The 20047-nt window shown below is 43.2% G+C and overlaps 1 protein-coding gene across 1 annotated transcript in view; it reads right to left on the bottom strand.

Annotated features, from left to right (window-relative positions):
• The window catches only part of ANTXR1 (ANTXR cell adhesion molecule 1), a 220630-nt gene that overhangs the window by 84173 nt on the left and 116410 nt on the right, over window positions 1-20047 (bottom strand). Inside the window, exon 13 of the mRNA XM_045549767.1 lies at window positions 5168-5263. Coding sequence (XP_045405723.1) covers window positions 5168-5263 — 96 coding nt within the window. The remainder of the gene's footprint in view (window positions 1-5167; window positions 5264-20047) is intronic.

The following is a 20047-nucleotide window of genomic DNA, read 5'->3' as shown; positions in this document are numbered from 1 at the left end:
GAGTGAGGAGTGTCCAGATGGGAATAGGTGGAGGCTGGAATGGGATCAGAAAAGCACAATCAATCTAGGGCCGAGATGCCTGGATAAGGAGCTGCTGGCGCTGCTCATGTTTTTATTAAACTGTCAGTAAATCCTTTTGGTGATGTTGGCCTTGGTTGTCCAACCCTACGAATTAAATGTTATGTTTAAAGGTGTGGAGAGAAGTATTTGGATACTTTATTTTTATTTCAGGTTAAGGCATATCAAATTCTTGATTAATTTTTCTTCCTTTCAATTTGTCATTGGAGATATCCAAAGGACTTATTTGTTGAACTATCTTTGAAATTCAATGAAGAGAATTAAACAGTTTTTAATTCTTTAAAAGCTGAACACCTACAAGGCCACTGAAAACAAAACAAAAGAGGACAGAATTCTGTTTATATCACTGATTCATTGTTGACTTTTGTTCTCTATACATTGAAGCCATTCCACAACATTTACTCTTCTAATATTTTCAATTGTTTTTTTCACAATCCACTTCTCATTCAGATTTCCTAGTCTTCCTCTTCTAAAAGTTCAATTTAGAGATTTCAATAATATTGGATCAACCTTTTGGGTAGATGGAGGGGTATGGTGTGACTTGAAGGGTTCTGGCAATGCCCTTGTGGAACTGAGGCAGGGCTTTATATACTTATTTTTTTCTGGTAAAATATGGACTCCTTGAATCCCATTTTTTAAAATGCAAATAAGCCCAGAATGTAATAAGTTAACTCATGTTCCATTTAGCTGGAAGTTAAGAGCCCAGATGGGAGTGGGGTCCTTTGGGAAAGGTAAAATGCAATGGGGTACACATCACCAGTCACTCTCACCCACTGAGTTTCTTCTTTCCAACAGGACTGGCAGGAAGCAAGAGGATGCAGAGTAGAGGGCAGGCCTGACAGTAACCCCTGTGCCCGGTCTGTTTGTCCCGGTCAGCACGTCTAAAAATGCTCTTTATGGTTAGTCACTAGGCACCTGAGTGCCTGCCCTTCTACCCAGCCCCTCTGTAGGAGTTTGTCTCCCCCCACAACATACCCAGCTACTAAGGGTTAATGTGTGACTCAGCTGGGCTGAGCACCTTGCAGGTTGTTAACTATTAGGTCATTAAATATGAAATGTCCGATTTCGAATCGAAAATGTAGTTTATTACATCTCTAACAAGAAGCAGTACACTTAATCAAAGTATATGCCTAAACTGTTGACATAGTTTTGCCATCTTAACAGTAGCTTGTTTATGCCAGCAGTGAAGAAGCCTGGAGAGTGAGTGGCGATGAAATTGCAAAAGGCGTTTTCCACAGCTTGTTGAGAATATAATATTTTTCCTTGCAAGAAGTGGTCCAAAGCCTGGAAGAAGTGGTAGTCAGTTGGTGCAAGGTCTGGTGAATACAGTGGATGACAGAGAGTTTCCAAGTCCAGCTGCTATAGTTTGAGCAGCGTTGTTTGTGCGACATGTGGTCGGGTGTTGTTTTGCAAGAAGATTGGCCTGTTTCTACTGACCAATCTTGGCTGCTTAATTGCAAGCATCCTCATCATTTTGTCCAATTGGTTGCAGCAGACATTCACTGTAATTGATTGGCTAGGTTTCATAAAGTTGTAGTGGATAATACCAGCCCGGGTATTTTATATATATATATATAAATATATATATATCTGTATGTGTATATATATATATATATACACACACACACACACACACCCCCCCAAACAGACACCATTAGCTTTTTTTGATGAATATTTGGTTTTGGACTGAGTTTTGGCGCTTAATCTTTATCCAACCATTGTGTTGAACGCTTGTGATTATAAAAAAAAAAAATCCATTTTCCATCACAGGTAACAATATGGTGAGAAATGGTTCACCTTTGTATCGTGACAGCAAAGAAAGGCAAGCTTCGAGACGATTTCGCTTCTGACACTCATTTATTTCATGTGGAACCCATCTATCCAGCTTCTTTACCTTGCTGATTTGTTTTAAATGGTCCAATATTGTTGGAATAGTAACATCAAACCTTGCTGCTAATTCACTCATAGGTTGAGATGGATTCGCTTCCACTACAGCTTTTAGCTCATCATTATCCACCTTGGTATCAGGTCACCCATGTGATTTTCAAGATCAAAATCACCGGAATGGAACTTCTCAAACCATCGACATACTGTGTATTCATTAGCCACATCCTTCCCAAACACTTCATTGATATTTTGAGCTGTCTGCAGTGCATTGGTTCCATGACAGAACTCATATTCAAAAATGACTCGAATTTTTGACTTATCCATGGTTTCACAAAAATTGCTCAAAAAAATTTGAAAGATAATCACAAGCCAAACCATGCGCTTGAATGACATTTTGGCTACCTTCCAAAGCAACAGGGACTTAACAAGATAAATTCATTGAGGATGTACCTTCACAATAAAAATAAAACAAGAAGTCTCAAAGTGAAATGTCAGAGATATCAACTGTCAAACTTAGTACTTAAGGAAATCGGACATTTCATAGTTAATAACCTAATATATATATATATTTTTTTTTTTTTAGTATTATTCCTGGAAAGAACATCACAGAAAGGGAAAGAAGGCACACAGCAGAAACAAGCCTCCTGTACCCCACATTTTGTAGGTCCTTCATGCCTTCTGGCTTTCCCCCCAACATCAAGATGAAGCTTTGATACCAGGTCATGGAGCATGTCCCAGCCTTGGGGGTGGGGCAGGGAGTGTGACAGAGGAAGGTTTGGGGAACACTGTTGACAGGGACCCTCCAGTTAGTCAGAGGAGGGATCACCGTATGGTGAGGAGCGCTGTAACGTGGGGCAGGGAAACTTCCCCACATCCTCCGAGCAGGGCTCCTGACGGGAGGCCAGTGTTTGCCCTCCTTCCTGTGTACTCCTGTTTGGAAAACACATGACTTATTCTGTCCCACTCCATATATCATCACTCACCAAGGAAGCAAGTGATCAACAAGGAGTTTTTGGGGCCACACCAAGCACTGGAACCCAGGCCAACTTTTAGAAATAGACTTTTCGTTTTTATAGACATCATAAACAGGAAAACTAATCTCCAAGATCGTCCTCATAAAGGAAGCCTTTGGGACTTACAAAGTTAGACCACATTAAAACATTTTGGCTACCTTCCAAAGTAACAGGGACTTAACAAGATAAATTCATTGAAAAATATTTTGAATATTGCAAAACAATTTGGCTTGGAGTGACAATGCTTCCAATAATGAAAGGTTTATTTTCAGAAATGTTTCCCACCAATTAAACTGAATGCCATACAGTACCTAAATAGATTCCTACTATGGTAAAATACTTTCTAATAATAATAATACACAGCACTTCCTATGTGCTAGGTACTTTCTAGGTGCTATATATATAAACTCCTTTAATCTTCACCATCTAACTATCAGGTGGGGGCTCTTATTGTCCTCATTATACCACTGAGACATAGAAAGGTTAAGTAACTTGTCCTAGATCACACAGCTAGTAGTTGACAGAGCACTGCTGGGCTGTTCTATTGCTCCTAGCTGTTCCCACGCAGATGTAATTGTTTGCAATAATAAAAGGGACCAGGTGAAGAATACTATAATAGTTTACACTGCCTGCTGCCACCAGCCCTGCCACCCCTTCTTTAAGAGCCCACTGCAAAGTTTTTTTTTCCCTTCAGAATTCTGGACTTGAAAATGTTCTTGCTTTTGAATCACCATAGAAAGCACTTTGGCTGACTCACGGGGATTTTTTACCCTAAAAATAAAATGGTTGTGCAGCCTTAACTATTTAAAACAACATCTAACTGTTGGAGCTATCGTGGTAAGAATCTGTTTAAAATCTTGGTGAAATCAGTCTAGTCTGGATGGTACTAAGTGACCCGAGACTTACACCTGTCCTGGGTCCCTCCCTGCACACACGAGTTCTTATCTGCTGCAAGTCATCCCTTTCCAGAACATCCTGGCTGAGTTTCTCATCTCATTCACTCTCCACCTCTTTAAAATGCCATTCAAAGCCATTTTCCTCTCCTTTTCAAGTCTACCGCTCTGTTTGTCTGTGGTCTTGGTTCAGTTCAGTTCTACACACAGATGTGAATTCCCTTGCACTGTGTGCTACGTGCTGGAGTTTCAGACAAAATGAAGACGCACCCCTGTCTGCAGAGGCTCTCTCCCCCGGCCAGCCTCTCCACAGAAGAACTGACACATAGGGACTGGAAGATGCCACAGCAGTGGAGCAGCGGTCATGTCACACGCTCCCCGGCCTCACTGATTTGCATGAAGGCAGGGCACATGCCAGAACCAGGCATTTCCAAGCTAATGTTTTTTTCTTTATTTGGATGCTATTTTGTTTGGATTTTTCCCAGTCTAAAGACCAGGGAACAGAAATTCACAACTAGCCATGTATCTTTGGGATTATCACTAGGGTGGATTATCCCAGGCCCTAAACCACTTGGGGAGACACTGGCTGAAGCTATGTGGTGACTACAGATGACAATGATGAGGAGGAGGTAGGTTCTTACTGGTCTTGTAGCTTAGACCAGTGCTGGGCACATAGTAGGTGTGTCTTTCCTATGTTAGCTGGAATTAAGGAATAAAGGTAGGTGTTAGGTTTATTCCAGGTGGGAACCCGAAAAGTGTTCTATACATACTTTCGGGTTCCCACCTGCAATAAACCTAACAGTAGGTGCTTCTCTTTATTGTTGAAAATAAAGAGGACACAGACACTCTCTCAGATGGATAGACTAGCTGCTAAGACCAGGGTGGCCTTAGAAGAGCATAGGTTGGGCAACTCAACAAATGCGTGTGTGTGCGCGCGCGTGTGTGTGTGTGTGTGTGTGTGTGTGTGTACCATACATACACAGGCATATATGTTCATTCCATATCAAATAACACTCATTTGTGGTATCCTGTGGATCCTTCCTAAGCACCAGAACCACAGTGGGCACACCCAAGGGTGTGCCCCTTGGCAGTCTCACACCCGAACCCATATTGACTGCTAATGGCACGTGGCTCCACTGATCAATATTAGTTTATGCTAACTGTGTATAAATTATACAAAAAATGCAAGATTGGTCCCCTATCTTTATGCATTTTTTTCTCCCTGTCCCCACTCATGGTCCTTGTGAGCTTTACGTCACCCTTTACCTTGCATGGCCTGAGGTTTGGGGCACTTACCACGGTGCAGCAGAGGGGCCAGAACCACCAGAGGAGAGCCAGGGCCAGCAGCAGGAAAAGGATCAGCAGGGCGATTGCCAGGATGGAGCCGTCGGACTGCAGGGCCAAGAAAGGGGCGGTCAGTGGTGGGACAGGACCACGTGTGGTCTTCCCTCCCCAACCTCCCGTCACCAATATGCAGACTGAAGGGCCAGAGAACAGCACCGTTTGCCAAGTGAATGGCTGAAACTCTGCCCATCGTTCTGGGCCTCAGGGCCCTATAAAACACTCTGATTAGCCAATTTTCAAGAGCGATGGATTTGTCTTTCTAGGGAAGCCCTGCTCTTCTCTTTGAGGAGCATTCTGAAGGGCCAACCCTGCAAGAGACAGAGCAGGCACTGTGATGGCCTACTGCCACCCATCTGTCTCTGGAATATCATCCCCTGCCTGGCGACAGCCTCCTGCTCACTGGCTCTGATGTTCGGCCACCACCTGGGCTGGCTGACTCAGGACAATTGTCCTCAGGATTCAGTCTGCTCCCCCGAACCCGTTCACACAGAAGCATGTAATAGAGTCACAAGGCTGAGGACGGAAAGTCTAGAGTCTGCTGATGGGACGCCATGTAGGGCAGGTGAATTCCAGGGGTTGGGGGAAAGCAACTGCTGCTGGACCTGGGAGGGGAGGGGTGTGGTGGCTGAATCAGCCCTGTAGTCAGATCAAGCGGCTACGTGGGCATGGGGGAGGGAGGAAGGTACCCAAGACCAACGTTACCCGTTCAAAACATGCCTAGGCCAGTCCTGAAAATAGACACGGTTGCTGTGGCCTGAGATGGCTGTTAACTTTTAGCAAACAGGCCCCACTCGGCATCAGCATTCTGAGGTTGCTGGTTCAAGAAAGCCACTTGAGAACACCAGTGTAAGTCCCTCCGTCCTGCCTCCCTACCAGCTACCGGGAGTGCAAATCAGTACAACTTTCTGGGGCAGGAGGGCAAATTGTTATACATATCAAAAGCCTCCTTCTGAGTAAAACTGGCAATTCCAATAATCAGGTATGTTTGCAAAGATAATAATAATAAAAAGGAAACACATAAATGTTAAACAATTAGAGAAAGCTAAATAATGTACTATAGAATACCATGCATGCTGTCAAATAATTAAATGAGATGGGAAAACATGCTGGTGCAATGAGTGCATTTACGTACATGTGTGTCGAAAGTGAGAGCGACAGAAAGACTGTCTCTAATATTTACTAAAGTTTTTTACTGATATATACTAAATTATTAATACTAGTGGTTTTACTGGTAGTGGGTTTATCATAATTTTCTTCTTTTTTAAGTCTACTTTTTAAAAAACATTTCATAATGAGCAAATAAACTACTGAAGTTGTTCTTTAAAAATCTGTCCTTGGTGTCAGAGCTCACTGGGCCCAGGGGTTCTTGTCCAGGGTCTATGGGGATGCACAGTAGATCTGTGGGGTACACAGGCCCAAGGGATGGAAGCTTGTGACCCTGTGAAATGACACCTGTGATCTTTAGTGCGTGTGTCCTCAGGGGAGACCACTCAGCACTGCCAGAGTCTCAAGGCTGTTCCCCTTCCCCCATTCACGGAGGAGGGAGTGTGGGTGGCCTGTCCCGAGTGAAGCAGCAGATTAATGGCAGAGCTCACTCCCACTCTCAGTGCTCAACAGGGGCTACTGGAAGCTGTCTAAAGGCAGCTCTACTCTTTGGAACTCCCTGGAATGTCTTTAACCCAAAAGCTGGGGAACTAAACACCCCCGGTTCCCACTAAGCCAAGGCCTGGGAATGTCAGATGGCCCCCGAGGGAGCTGCAGCCACACAAGTGCAGGTGCAGGGCTGGGCAGCCCAGGGGCGGGGGGTGGGGAGAGAGCACAGAGCCCCACCCCGCACCATTTATACATGAGCGCCAGGCTGAAAGAGAGGCTCTCGGTGGTGATAGAAAAAAATCACATTTTCTGAACTTATTGTTAGTCAAGGACAGCCCTCTTGGTCTCTCAGACTTCACGTTCCACATCCATAGAATGGAGATAAGAAACCTCACCGGCCTCACTGCATGGGTATGAGCGCCACATGAGCCCTAACATGTAAGCAGAAGTGGCCAGGCCATTCGATGTAAGCCGCCTTAAACACTGAGCTGTAACTCACTCTCCCTCTATTTTTTCCACGACAACAAATATGGTGAGCATTTCAGATCACAAATCTACTTGCATTGGAGTAATAAGTGGGTTTGGTTATGGAGAGGCTTATAAAACAGTGGCCTTTTAGTAAAGACTACATTTATTCCCATTATACACAATTTCCCTTCTCCCTGATTTTCTTTTTTCACTTTAGGTAGATGGACTGAACCTGAAAGGCTGATAAATTGTGGGGAAGTTTTTTTACTTCCTTCTGGAAGAAGAAGGTTTCCCAGGAAGTGGTGAGGGTGAAGCATCCGGTGTAGAAAGGGAGAGGTGAGCTTTCCACACTGGGAGGAGAGAGTGACGGCTGGCTTTTCTCCAGCCAAGCTAGGTCTGCCCCTTATGGGCCACAGTTCCCTCTGTGGCAGTGGGGGAAGAACACTGGGGCTCAGGGAAGCGGGCGTTTGGGGGTGGAATTGCACAGGGACAGAAACTCCTAGAGGAGCTTTCTTCTGCTCTGGAAACAGCCCTCAGGTAAAGTCCCCAAATGCACTGCCTGGTTTTCCAGATCTTCCAGAAACCATTATATACCCAGTTCAAAAGAACAAAGGCCATGAATTTTTGATACTCGTAGACCTAAAGCTGATGTTTCAGAAGGAGGTAACATGCACATGCAACCTCAGAGGTTCATTCATTTATTCATTCAGCAAATGTTTATTGAGGGTCTCTACAAAAGAGTGAGCAAAGATGGGGTCTCTCTAATACAAACCAATTGCATTAACCATCCAAGGTCAGAACAGCCTGAAGTAAATAACCATTACGAATACCTGCCATTGATCGAGCATTACTAAGTGTTCAACAATGGACCAAGTACTTTACAAACATTACCTTCCCCAACCAGCTGCACTATGAAGCAGTTATTGTCAACTACTTTTTTTTTTTTTAAGAGATGGGGTCTCACTATGTTGCCCAGGTTGGTCCCAAATTCCTGGGTTCAAGTGATGCTCCTGTCTCAGCTTTCCAAGTAGCTGGGACTACAGGTGCATGCCACTGTGCCAGGCTAATTTTTCTATGTGGTGTCTCACTATGTTGCTCAGGCTGGTCTTGAATTTCTGGCCTCAAGCATTCCTCCTGCCTCAGCCTCCCAATGTGCTGGGATTGCAGGAGTGAGCCACTGTGCCCAGCTGCAAAACTGGGATTTCAATGCACATGTTCCAATTTTAGAACCTTGCCCCTCTCCCACTTAGCCATAATACTATACTGTCAAATTTATAAAAATGTAGTTAACTAATGCCTGTACTTTAAAGACTAAACTTTAAGCAGCTGCATCAGTGATCACAACTGTGATGCAATTGTCCAATGTGCTCTGACAGAGCAGTTCACTCACATGGCCCAGCATGGATCGGCATGTAGCATGGCTGAAAGTGTGCTTCGGAATGAAATCAGAAATGAACAGGGGCTACAGCAGAGCCTGCCTTCCCTTAGATTCTTGGCTTGGAGTTTTTTTTTTTTTTTTTTGAGACAGGGTCTCTATCTGTCACCCAGGCTACAGTGCACTGGTGGCATCACAGCTTATTGAAACCTCAAACTCCTGGGTTCAAGTGATCCTCCTGCCTCAGCCTCCTGAGTAGCTGGGACTACAGATGTGTGTCACCACGCTAGGCTAGTTTTTCTATTTTTGTAGAGATGTGGTCTTCCTATGTTGCTCAGGCTGGTCTTAAACTCCTGGGCTCAAGTGATCCTTCAACTTCAACCTCTCAGAGTGCTAGGATTACAAGTGTGAGGCAGAGCACCTGGCCGGCTTGGAGTTTTAATCAATAGCCTTGTGAAGAGGGGTTGGCAACTAATGTAAGGCTTTACATTGCCTGTTGAATATATATCAATACATAATATAGAAATATACACATATCTCCATCAACTGAGTGGACAGGGAAAATGTGGTGTGTATACACAGATACACACACACACACATACACACCATAGAATAGTACTCAGCCATAAAAAGGAATGAAATAATGTCTTTTGCAGCAAGTTGGATGTAACTGGAGACCATTATCCTAAGTGAAGTATCCCAGGAATGGAAAAACAACTATGATGTTCTCACTTATAAGTGGAAGCTAAATGATGGATATATACGGTCATAACATGGTATAATGGACATTGGAAACTAAGAAAGGGGGAAGGCTGGGACGGGGGTGAGGGATCAAAAATCACTTATAGGGAAGAATATACAGTTTTCTCATGATGGGTACACTAAAAGCCCTGATTTCACCATTTTATGATTCATCCACGTAACAAAAAACAATTGCACACCCTAAATTTATTGAAATAATAATAAAAATAATATAAATGCATTTGCACTGTTTAGTAAATGGTATTTGCTTCACTCATAAAATTAGGTCAGTTATTCTAAACCAGTCCTTTTGCATCTTAACCAAGTCCCAAGATAAAGACTCCTCCTGGCTCCCCTTACCCGAGTGCTAAGGAGCAGGCTCTGCCCGTGGCCAGTCGGCCTGTGGAGTGTTCCAGAGCCCACACAGCATAGCCTGACACCCACAAAGCCTGGCTCCGCTCTGCACTCTGTTCTCCTGCTCTGGGACAGACTGCCCTGGCTCCTTGGGCTCGGCCTCTGACTTGCCCTCCTGTGTCTGTTGGCACACCCTGTGCTCACCATCACCTGCTCCCGAGAGCCTCTTCTTGGACTGGAGCCCAGAAAGGTCGTGGGCTGACTGCTCTCACAGCCTGACTCGGGACTGGTGTTTGGGCTGGGCCTCTGCTCTCCCCCTTCACGGTGGCAAAGGGTGGGCAGGACTGGAGAGACTCCAGGTCCCACGTGGACAGTACCCTGGTGCTGAGTGGGACCGTTTGGGCCAGAGGCCCCCCCTTAAGAAATTGTGCCTGCCCAGGCCCCATCTCAGATGGGAGCTGGCAGGGGACAAGGTGGCTTCCAAGAACTGGTGCTCCCTGACTCGCTAGTTCAGACTCACCCTCCAGGCTTGGTCTGAGAGTCCTCACTGGGCAGGGGGCATGAAGCCAGGATGTGCATGGATTTTATTTTATGACACAGGGGAGAGCAGACGCTGACCTGCCCAGCAAACTCAGTGTCTGACGCCTGCCCTTGCTGGGCAGTCCTGCATGAATTTCTCCACATACCTTTGAAAGAGATTTCAGAGGGAAAAGAGCAGCAGATAAACAGCCAGAGATGGAGTCTTACCACTGTTACTTCCCTAACAGCCTAAGCACAGACATGAGTTAAATTCTTATTTTATTTAAAAAAAAATGGAAATGAAGTTTAAAAAATCAACGTGGGGCCGGGCACGGTGGCTCATGCCTGTAATCCCAGCACTCTGGGAGGCCGAGGTGGGTGGATCGTTTGAGCTCAGGAGTTCGAGACCAGTCTGAGCAAGAGTGAGACCCCGTCTCTACTAAAAAAGTAGAAAGAAATTAGCTGGACAGCTAAAAATATATAGAAAAAATTAGCCAGGCATGGTGGCGCATTCCTGTAGTCCCAGCTACTCGGGAGGCTGAGGCAGGAGGATTCCTTGAGCCCAGGAGGTTGAGGTTGCTGTGAGCTAGGCTGACGCCACGGCACTCACTCTAGCCCGGGCAACAGAGTGAGACTCTGTCTCAAAAAAAAAAAAAAAAAAAAAATCAATGTGGCCCTCTAATTCTAAAAATTTGGCAGGAGGTGGTAGGGGAGCTCTCAGGTGAGTGGCTGGGGCTGCAAGGAAGCGTGTAGACACGCAAGCGGCCTACGGGGCACATCTGCCAGTCGAGGGATCGTCCATGAATACTTTTAAGCCTGTCAAACCCTCACACAGAGGCTGCTATGGAGCACACAGACAGGTGACATCAAGGTAATATTAAACATGAGGGCAGGACGCCCAGCCCTGCTCCTTCCTCTGGCGATTCGTTCTTTACTAGGGACGACATTCCCTGCAGGCTGCCTGGCTGGAGTGGCCAAATCTCTGCATCAGGGCTTTCTTTAATGTCTTTGGTCCCCAGCTTGGGAAATGAGGACATCTCCTTAGGACAAGCAGGCATTGTTCTCAAAGACATAGATTTGGCAACTTGAATAATGAAAACATCTCTTCCTTTGTAGGTGGAATGTAGGTAATTTTGGATTTCTAATGCGTGGCATGGGGCGGGAGAGAGGAATCTTGTCTGGGCTTGTCTGTAATGTAATACGAGAGAACCAGGCCTCTGGACGATACAGCTTGAAACACTGCTGCTCCTTTCTGTTTTGTTTTGTGGGTTGCCATAGCAAAGGGAGAAGGATAAAGTGGAGACGAATTAGTGGGAGACTGGGGGAAGTTCAACGTAAAGAAACTTTGTGAAGTCCTCTGTCTCAAAGTCAGGCTTGTCTAGGATTCTGCCTAACGCCCACCGCACAGGGTTATTTTGTAGCCAATAAGCGTCCTCCAGTTGGGCCTGGAAAGCTGTGCTGGTTAAGGAGAGAGTGCGTCTGGCCCACTTCTGACATCCCCTTCCGTGTTGGGGCACTCAGTGTGTAACCCCGGGCCTGTCTCTTCCCCTGTACTTATTTGGTAAATAAAGAAAGAGCAAACTGAGCTTGTTTCTTGGGAGTGTGTGCCCACAGGGAGCAGGTGTTGTTCCCTGCCAGTCCATGCAAGCAGGTTTGGTGGAGCCTGATGCTTGTACAATTTTGGGGAGGCTCTTTAAGAAAGAAAACATAAAAATACAAATGCAAAATTATAAGGGCCCCTTCCAGGGCCTTAGAAGGGACCTGCTCAAATGAGGGCCCCAAAGCTGAAGCTAATCAGCCCCTGGCTGCGCATCTCTCCTGGACAGGCCCCACACCTGCGACTAGGCTGGGAAAAGTATTTAATCCTGAGCTTCAGTTTCCAGCCCATTTGCTGCCACACTCAGCCAAAGTCTCCAACCCAGAGTAACAGGCGATCCTGAGGCTTTCATATATCAGTTATTGGCTTCATTTCTGTTGATTCACAATCAAGGCAGGAAAGAGGCATCTTTATTGCCCCCACTACAGGGACCCCCAATAACTAACCCCAGCATGGGTCCTGGTAATTTAAAAAAGTTACATTTAGACAATAATAGTATACTCAACTTATTGATAAAGCCTCCTGGTAATTGTTAACAATTACATTTTGCCAACAACAGTATAGTCAATTTATTAACAAAGAGGTTATCAGAGCCCTCACTGGTGGCCGGTGGTTGGCTGTTGTCCTGCAGTCCACGCTAGGTTGTGCAGATTTGAGTATTAACACTGAATTCCTGAAGCCGCTGAGGATACACAGATGCTTTCACAAGGTTAGGCTATCTCGTAAACATCCTAACATGAAAGAATGAAGTAGCAAGGTTTATTCTGCCACTCTGAAGAGATATTAGCCAATCTTTGCCAAAAATGTGCCAGGAAAATAGCCGAGGATCCGTTAGTGGTTCTTTAATGCTGGCAGTGCTGTTTCCCTGGATTCTCCCCTCCCAGGGCACCCGGGGACGTGGCTGATGAGGGGACGTGCCTGATGACGTGAGGGTCCCCAGTGGCCCGCCCTTCTTTCTTCCTCTCCTCCTCCTTCCACCCTGTGTCCCCTTCCTCTGGTACTGACGGTGTCTTTGAAACACTTTTGGAAAGACTTCAAGAGAAAGAGACCCTTTAGCGGGGGCAGCTCTAATCTATTGACTTTGTGACTTCAGAGCAATCTGCTTGTTCTAAATACCAGAGTCCATCCTGGTGAGAGGGAAATGGGCAGAGATCAAGGGACTGTAAACACGTTGGCTTCTCCCTGCTCCAGACTACAGAGTCAGAGCAGAGTCAGGGGCTGGGGGGCTCTGCACACCCGCGGGTCCCCTCCGCTCCGGCCCCTTCCTCTCGGAGCACCAGGGAGGTGCTGAGGCTGGTGCTTCCGAGGCGTCACATTCCAGGGCTCTGAAGTGGAATTTTGAACCATCCGAAGCAGCAGCAGCTCTGTTTCCTGCCCAGACAAAACTGGCAGAGGATGGGCAAGTTTTATTTTGAAAGATGAAATTTAAATCATTTTATTGCTGCTGAGAAGTTCTGGATGGGCAAGCCTGGAGACCAAAATTCTTTTTCTCTCAGACCTTACATATTCTGACTGTTATTTCTGGTAGGCACCTTAGCAATGATCTAACTCATCTGCCCACTCTGCCCTCCATTTTATTGAAATTTATTCCCCGGCATCTGTGACGGTATTCTCCTGAGCCCCTTACCTATGACTATTCCTTTCCACCATCCTCATGGGCTTTTCCTTGTGTGCAACTTCTTAAATGTCAGCATGCCCTATGCAGCCATCTTTTTTTTCCCTCACTTTTAAAAATTGTGGAGATATATGTGCTATGATTTTAACCATTTTAAGTGTCTAATTCAGTGGCAGTAAGAACATTCACAATGTTGTGCAACCCATGGAACTGTGCTTGTCTGTTGCTGCTTTTCTTTCAAACACTCTCCATGGGCTGTCTCATTTCCTTCTGTAGTTTAAACTCTCATCTAGATATTGATGACTTGAATCTTTACCTTTAGGCTATATCGCTCCTCATGCTTCAGGGTCATAGTCAGGGCTACTCAACTGTCTAGTTGGTCCTATCGATTCCTTAAACTCAACCATTTGCACTGAGCTCATTGTTTTCCCCTTCAAAGCTGCTTGATCTCCTCCTCTCTTTTATTGGTACTACTTACCAACCCAAGTCAATCTCAGCGTTCTATTCCTTCCTAATATCCCTTCCCTACTATCTATCCCTTCCCTACTATCATATCCTCCATCAGTACGTCCTGCTCCTCTGACCCAAATACTTCTCAGTCTGCCTCTGTCTACTCTATCTCCAATTCCCTTGATCAGGTTTAGAATCTCATTATTTGTTTCCTGGACAGTTGCAATTATCTCTTTACCAGTTTCTCCACCACCAGTAACCACCACCAGGAATTCCATCCTCTACACTGCAGTTACAGCCATTTATCTAAAATGATATTCTGATAGCTTTGCCCGCCCACGAACTTTTTGATAACTCTTCAGTGCCCATAACAGTTCTTAATATTTGAGAATTTGGTGAAAGTGATACATCCCTTTCCTCAGGAAAATAAACACTCACATTTCACACAAGCTCACAAATTTTTGATCACAATTTCAGGGGGCATCCATCAAATCCCTAGAATCCTTTTATGGACAGACACCTAGGTACAAGGTTTTGGGCCCTAGCCCATACAAAGCCTCACTTATTTCTCCAGCCTCCTCTCTCACCAACTCCCTCCTTGCATTTTGTGTTTTGATGAACTAAACCACGTGGTTTAGCAGAGTTCCCTATATACACCTTGTTCTTTTCGCATGTTTTTCTTCTTCCTGAGATACCTTTTCCAACTTTCATTGCTTGGCTTTTAAGTCTTAGCTCAGGCATCACCTGATTCACACATACCTAACATATTCATTGAACACCTACTATGTGCTGGGTCTTCCCCAAGCATTGGAGAACAATGGCATAAAAGATGGCATGTTTTTTGTAGTCACAGACCTTGTGGTTGAGTGGGAAACATAGACCAATAAATACCATTGAACTCTGAGTTTGCACTCTTTTTTTATGCTGATTCTATCTCTACCTTAGCACCTACTATATTTTATAGAAATTATGTCATTATTTTCTTGTCTCTGCCACTGAACTATAAGCCCCTAGAGGACATAGATCTGCTTTACTCATCTTTGTACTTTTAAGACATAGTACAGTGTTTCAAACATAGAATGACTTAATAAATAGTCATTCAACTGTTTCTTAGATTGAAAGAATTGAGAATTGAGCCAGCTAATGCCTTCTACAGCTAGTGGGTGGCAGAAATGGCACTGGAGGCTGCCTACTTCCCCCGCCATGGCCCCGTCCCTGCAAACAGCTGCACCACCCTCACTGCAGAGCTTGGGCTTTGGAATCAGGAAAAGACGATCCAAATCCTAGTACTTCCACTTGTTAATATGTGGGCTTTGGATAAGTCACGCAACCTCTCTTAACCTTCCTTTTTTCTACATACGTGAAACTGAGATAATTCCAACTTCTTGGGACTGATTCCGTGATTACTGAGATAAGGTATGTCAAGATCCTGGCACATGGCCATCCTTCAAAAAATGTGACCTCCCCTTCCATTCTTTCCTTGCTTCTAGGCCCAAACCAAGTACCCAGGCTTGGCCTAGGTAAATGAATTTGATTCCTGTGAACAGCTTCATACAAACTGTGACTGGGACTATGATGTTAGTGGGTGGTCCCAGGTTATAGATTTGAGAAACCCAAGCCCCTAAGATTGCCATCCCAGTGTCAAAGAAAGGGAAAACTAAGTGGATTTTCCAATGGTAAATTTAATAGCCTTCATCAAAGTTAATCAGATTTTAATAAGGGTGACATAATGAAACATTATAATTCATTCTTGCTACCAGAGTGGTAATTTGGCAAGAAATGGCAATAAAATTGATAGACACTGAAGATTTTAGATTTCTTAACTCAAAAAGTGGGGCAATATAGAAAAAATATTGTGAGAATTATCTAAGCCTTTGTGGAACTCTTTCTAAAAATCATGGCTACAAAGCAACGTGGCTGTTTGCATAGTGAATGAACATAACAGAGCCCCCACATCTACATAAATCTAATTCCCCCCAAACAAGTAGTTTTGGAGGCTGAAGACTCCCTCCAGTGATGCAGCTGTTGTTCGAAGCAATTCTGAAACACCTCCCTTGGAACTGTTTCTAAAACCAATTTACAGGCCGCAAGAAGAAAATCTTATAACCTCTTAGTCATGCTTTGCTTTTCACCAAAGAGGTTCCCACCTTGGTAACCCACCATTCGCCAAACCTGGTTCCCACACTTTTGGGTTTTTTAAAATCAAATGATGATGATATTCCCCTATTCCCCTACTGAGGATATTCAAATACCATGCCTTCAAAGTTATGGCAATTCCAAAACAGGAATACAGAAAATGGTTGGAATAGTGTCAGTGTTGTTGGAGAAAGCCTATGGCTTTCCAAGGTGAATGCTTTGAAGGAGTAGAAATCATTTGGATGTGTTAATTCTAGTTTGCTATAAATCTTACTACTTTATGCCTTATATGAATAATACCAGAAGGACTTAGATAAGCCATCATTAGTATGCAATTTAGGGGAAGATTGATGCCTTATGCCTACGAACTCAAGCTTTGAGGTCCTTATCATGGAAGGACATTCTTGTGGGTACTCTTGTCACCCTGACCCAATAACGACATCTCATGTTATTAATACTTTTGAATCCAAGGTTTATAAAAAGTATATCTTGGATTCATTCAGCACTTTCCTTTGTTTCCTTAAAACTCTGAGAGCATGTTAATCAAAACCAGTTTTCAGAGAATAACGCAGACAAGATGTAGCTTGTTAGTTCTCAGAATGCCTTAGTTCTTGTGAGTGGGCTGTTGAAAGAGGATTACAGAGAAGGTACTTAGTAATGTTCAAATATTATGACACTGGAAGAGAAAGGCTAATTTCTTGTTTTCATATCTTTTGTTCTATTAGATATAGTAAATATAGTAATTTGTCTTATCTTTAATGAAGATATTTATTTCATGTGTATACTCAATTGGTCTTATTCATTATCCCTCATATGTTAGCATCATTGTTACCTATTAGTAGTAAGTAAACATCACCTACTGTATACTGTTGGCTGTTGTTCTACATTATGAACTAGGAAAGGTGGGTTTGTGTGGTGCCTCACAAAGGTAGAGGCTTACCAGTGGTGATTGCTGATGATCAATTCCTTAAAACAGTGCTGTTAAACTGCATAATAGAGATCAGGAAACCAATAAATTATTTTCTATTGGGTTTCTAACACATATTCAGCAGTAGCAGGCACAGAAAGATGACCAAAGTCAGCTTCGATCCTGAAAGAGGTTGTCACAGTCCAATTAGAAAGTCAGGACTGATTCTCAGGGCTTAGAGAGCAGCACAGGTTACACACAGTTAAACTCTCAAAGATGCTGCAAACCACAGTGCCTGGGCTCAGAGCAGAGGGAGTTTAAGAGGCTTGCTGAGGCCAGAGAGGCATCCTGGGGCAGGCTCAGACAGCACTTGGCATTTGGGTAATGCAGGTAAAATAAAGTTGCCTTAGCTGTACCCTTCGTAATTTCTTGGCCTGCAAATGAAGCAGTTTTCCTGATGTTGGATTGTATGGAAAAGAAACCTAGGAATATTTTAGTTGTCACCTACTCAAGTGCTTTTTAATTTTTTTAAAAAAGAAACAAAACATTAAGCCCACTGCTTTGGGCACTGACTAAACTAACATCTGCTCTAGCAGCCACAGTAACAGCAAAGGAATGCTAGCTATGTATCGCTTGTGGCACTGGCTCTTTTCTTGGGGAGAAATAAATTAAGCCGCTGACTTTTGAATTTCCTTGGTGTCCTAATGAATAGGTGAGAGGATGGTGGCTTTGCAAAAGGAAAGGTGTTTATATACCCTCATGGGGCATAGAGGGAAGAGATTGATTGCTTTTTGGGAGCATAAAAATATAAATCATGTCAGTGCCAAATACTGTCTTGATTAGAGAATACATGTAAGGATCCTAGGACTACTTGTGATTTGGTGCAATGTGACTATAAACTGGCAACGAGGACAATAGGATCTGGGTCAGGGTGGGTCTCCGCCCATTCTGGAATAGCCTAGCCCACTGATTTTGCCAATTTGGGACCACTTAAAGATCTGCTAACTCTTGCATACTTAGGGCATACACTTTCTCTCCAGTTCTTATTCACAGACTAGGAATTCTTGTTTTACAAATAATGTACGAGAGCCTGATTATGTGATATCCAGGCACCCAGAAGCTTAAACTGTCAAATTAGAAAGTGAAAGGGGGAGTATCTAGATTGGAAAACACATGTGTAATCCGACGAAGTGAGAGGCCAGAAAAAGTAGAACCATAAACTTCAAAAACAACAACCAACCCCCCCCAAACAGTGATCAGAGACCACTGTAGGGATGAACAGCCTTGCAAATTGAGGATTTCATAGTAATTTGGCAAATTTTAGTTGGTGATATAAATGGAGGAGAGTAACTTGTAAACATTGTACAATATTTTATAGCATGCATTTTGTGTACAAAGGCTTTCCTAAGAAAGAAGACTTAGGAGTAGATGAGGGGTGAACTCAACTGGATGTATTTCTTAGCTCTCATGGTCAATGGTTTCACTCCAGCACTGCCTGAACCTGTGACAACACTGAGTGTAGCTCATCTTCCCATCCAGGCTGACCAGCAACAACAGTGTTCCTTGTGTACATGTCTATTTTTCTTACTCTCCTTATCTATGTCCAACTAATAGTTTTCTTTGTTACCTCTCTGTCTTGTTTTCTATACTGTTCTTACTGTATTAATTTTGTCCTATTTTTACTCTGCTGTTATTCTCTAACCTCCTGAGTTCTATGCTTGGCTAATTGACTTATAAGTTTTATTCTTTTCTAATATAAACACTTAAGACTACAATTTTTCCTCTAAGAACCACTTTAGCTGCATTTCAACTTTTGGTATGTGCCATCTTCATAACTGATCAGTTTTAAGTATTTTTTAATTTACATTATGATTCTACTTTGACTCAAATGATTTGGATGTGTATTTGAAATTTCAAAATATATGAGATTTTCAAAACTGGTAACTTGATTACTATTGGGTTTTAATTGTTCCCTCCCTTCCTCCCTTCCTCCCCTCTCTTTCCCTCCCTCCCTCCCTCCCTCCCTTCCTTCCTTCCTTCTAGAATATGGTCTATAAGATATCAAGTTTTTGAAATTTGTTGAGACTTGGCTTATAGCCTAGTACATGACTATTTTTTATAAAAGTGTATAAGTGTGTTTGAAAAGGAATAGATATTCTCTGTTGGATGCAGGTTTCCTATAAATGGTAAGCCATTCCCCAAAGGGGAAAGACTACAGTTCTTATTTTCTGCTGTGAATGGAGGTCGGTGGTGGAGAGGAAGTGACTGATTAGTTTTGTCCAGCATATGTTTCATTATTTTTACTTGTGGTACACTATAGACAGATGGAAAATATTTCACTGAATTTCAATGAATTTCAGATGCATCCATTGTAGGATGCCTCATTATGTTATGAGCTATTAAGGAAAAATACTGCCTATTAAATCATGATACATTATTGAAGATTTGAAACATCTCCATTTTAGAGATGTTAAAATGTGAAAAGGTGTGTCTTAGAGTTGATGAAATATGATATTTTTGTCATTAATCCTACAATTGCATAATCCTCCATTTTATGCAGCCAGCAATTTTTGGACCCTATTTAGAAAGTTATGCTGGAGCCTTACTGTGTACCCGCTAGATTATGTTTAATTGCATTATTCCATTCATTTATATTAAATCTTTTGGCTGCTTGATCTATTAGTTACTGAGAGAACTGTATGTAAATCTCCTCTTGTGATTCTGGATTTATCAATTTCTCTTTGCAATTCTCTCAATTTGTGCTTTATATATGCTAAGGATATGTCATTAAGTGCAGATTAGAATTATAATACCTTCTAGGTTAACTGTTCCTTTCAGCATTATGTAATGGTCATCTTTATACCAGTAATGCTTTATTTGACCAAAAAGTTAATTTTATCCAGTATTAATATAGCAACACTTGCTTTCTTTTGGTATTTGTGTGATATAACTTTTCTCATACTTTTATTTTCATACTTATATTTTATTGAATGAATGTTTTATCATAAATAACACATAGCTGGAAATTAAAAAACCACAATCTGTCATTCTTTGTCTTTTAACTGCTGAGTTTGGTC

This window comes from Lemur catta, chromosome 4, assembly GCF_020740605.2.
Source record: "Lemur catta isolate mLemCat1 chromosome 4, mLemCat1.pri, whole genome shotgun sequence".
In the NCBI taxonomy this organism is placed as follows: domain Eukaryota; kingdom Metazoa; phylum Chordata; class Mammalia; order Primates; family Lemuridae; genus Lemur; species Lemur catta.
The sequence above is the reverse complement of the archived record's forward strand: the minus strand, read 5'-3'. Positions and strand labels throughout refer to the sequence as shown.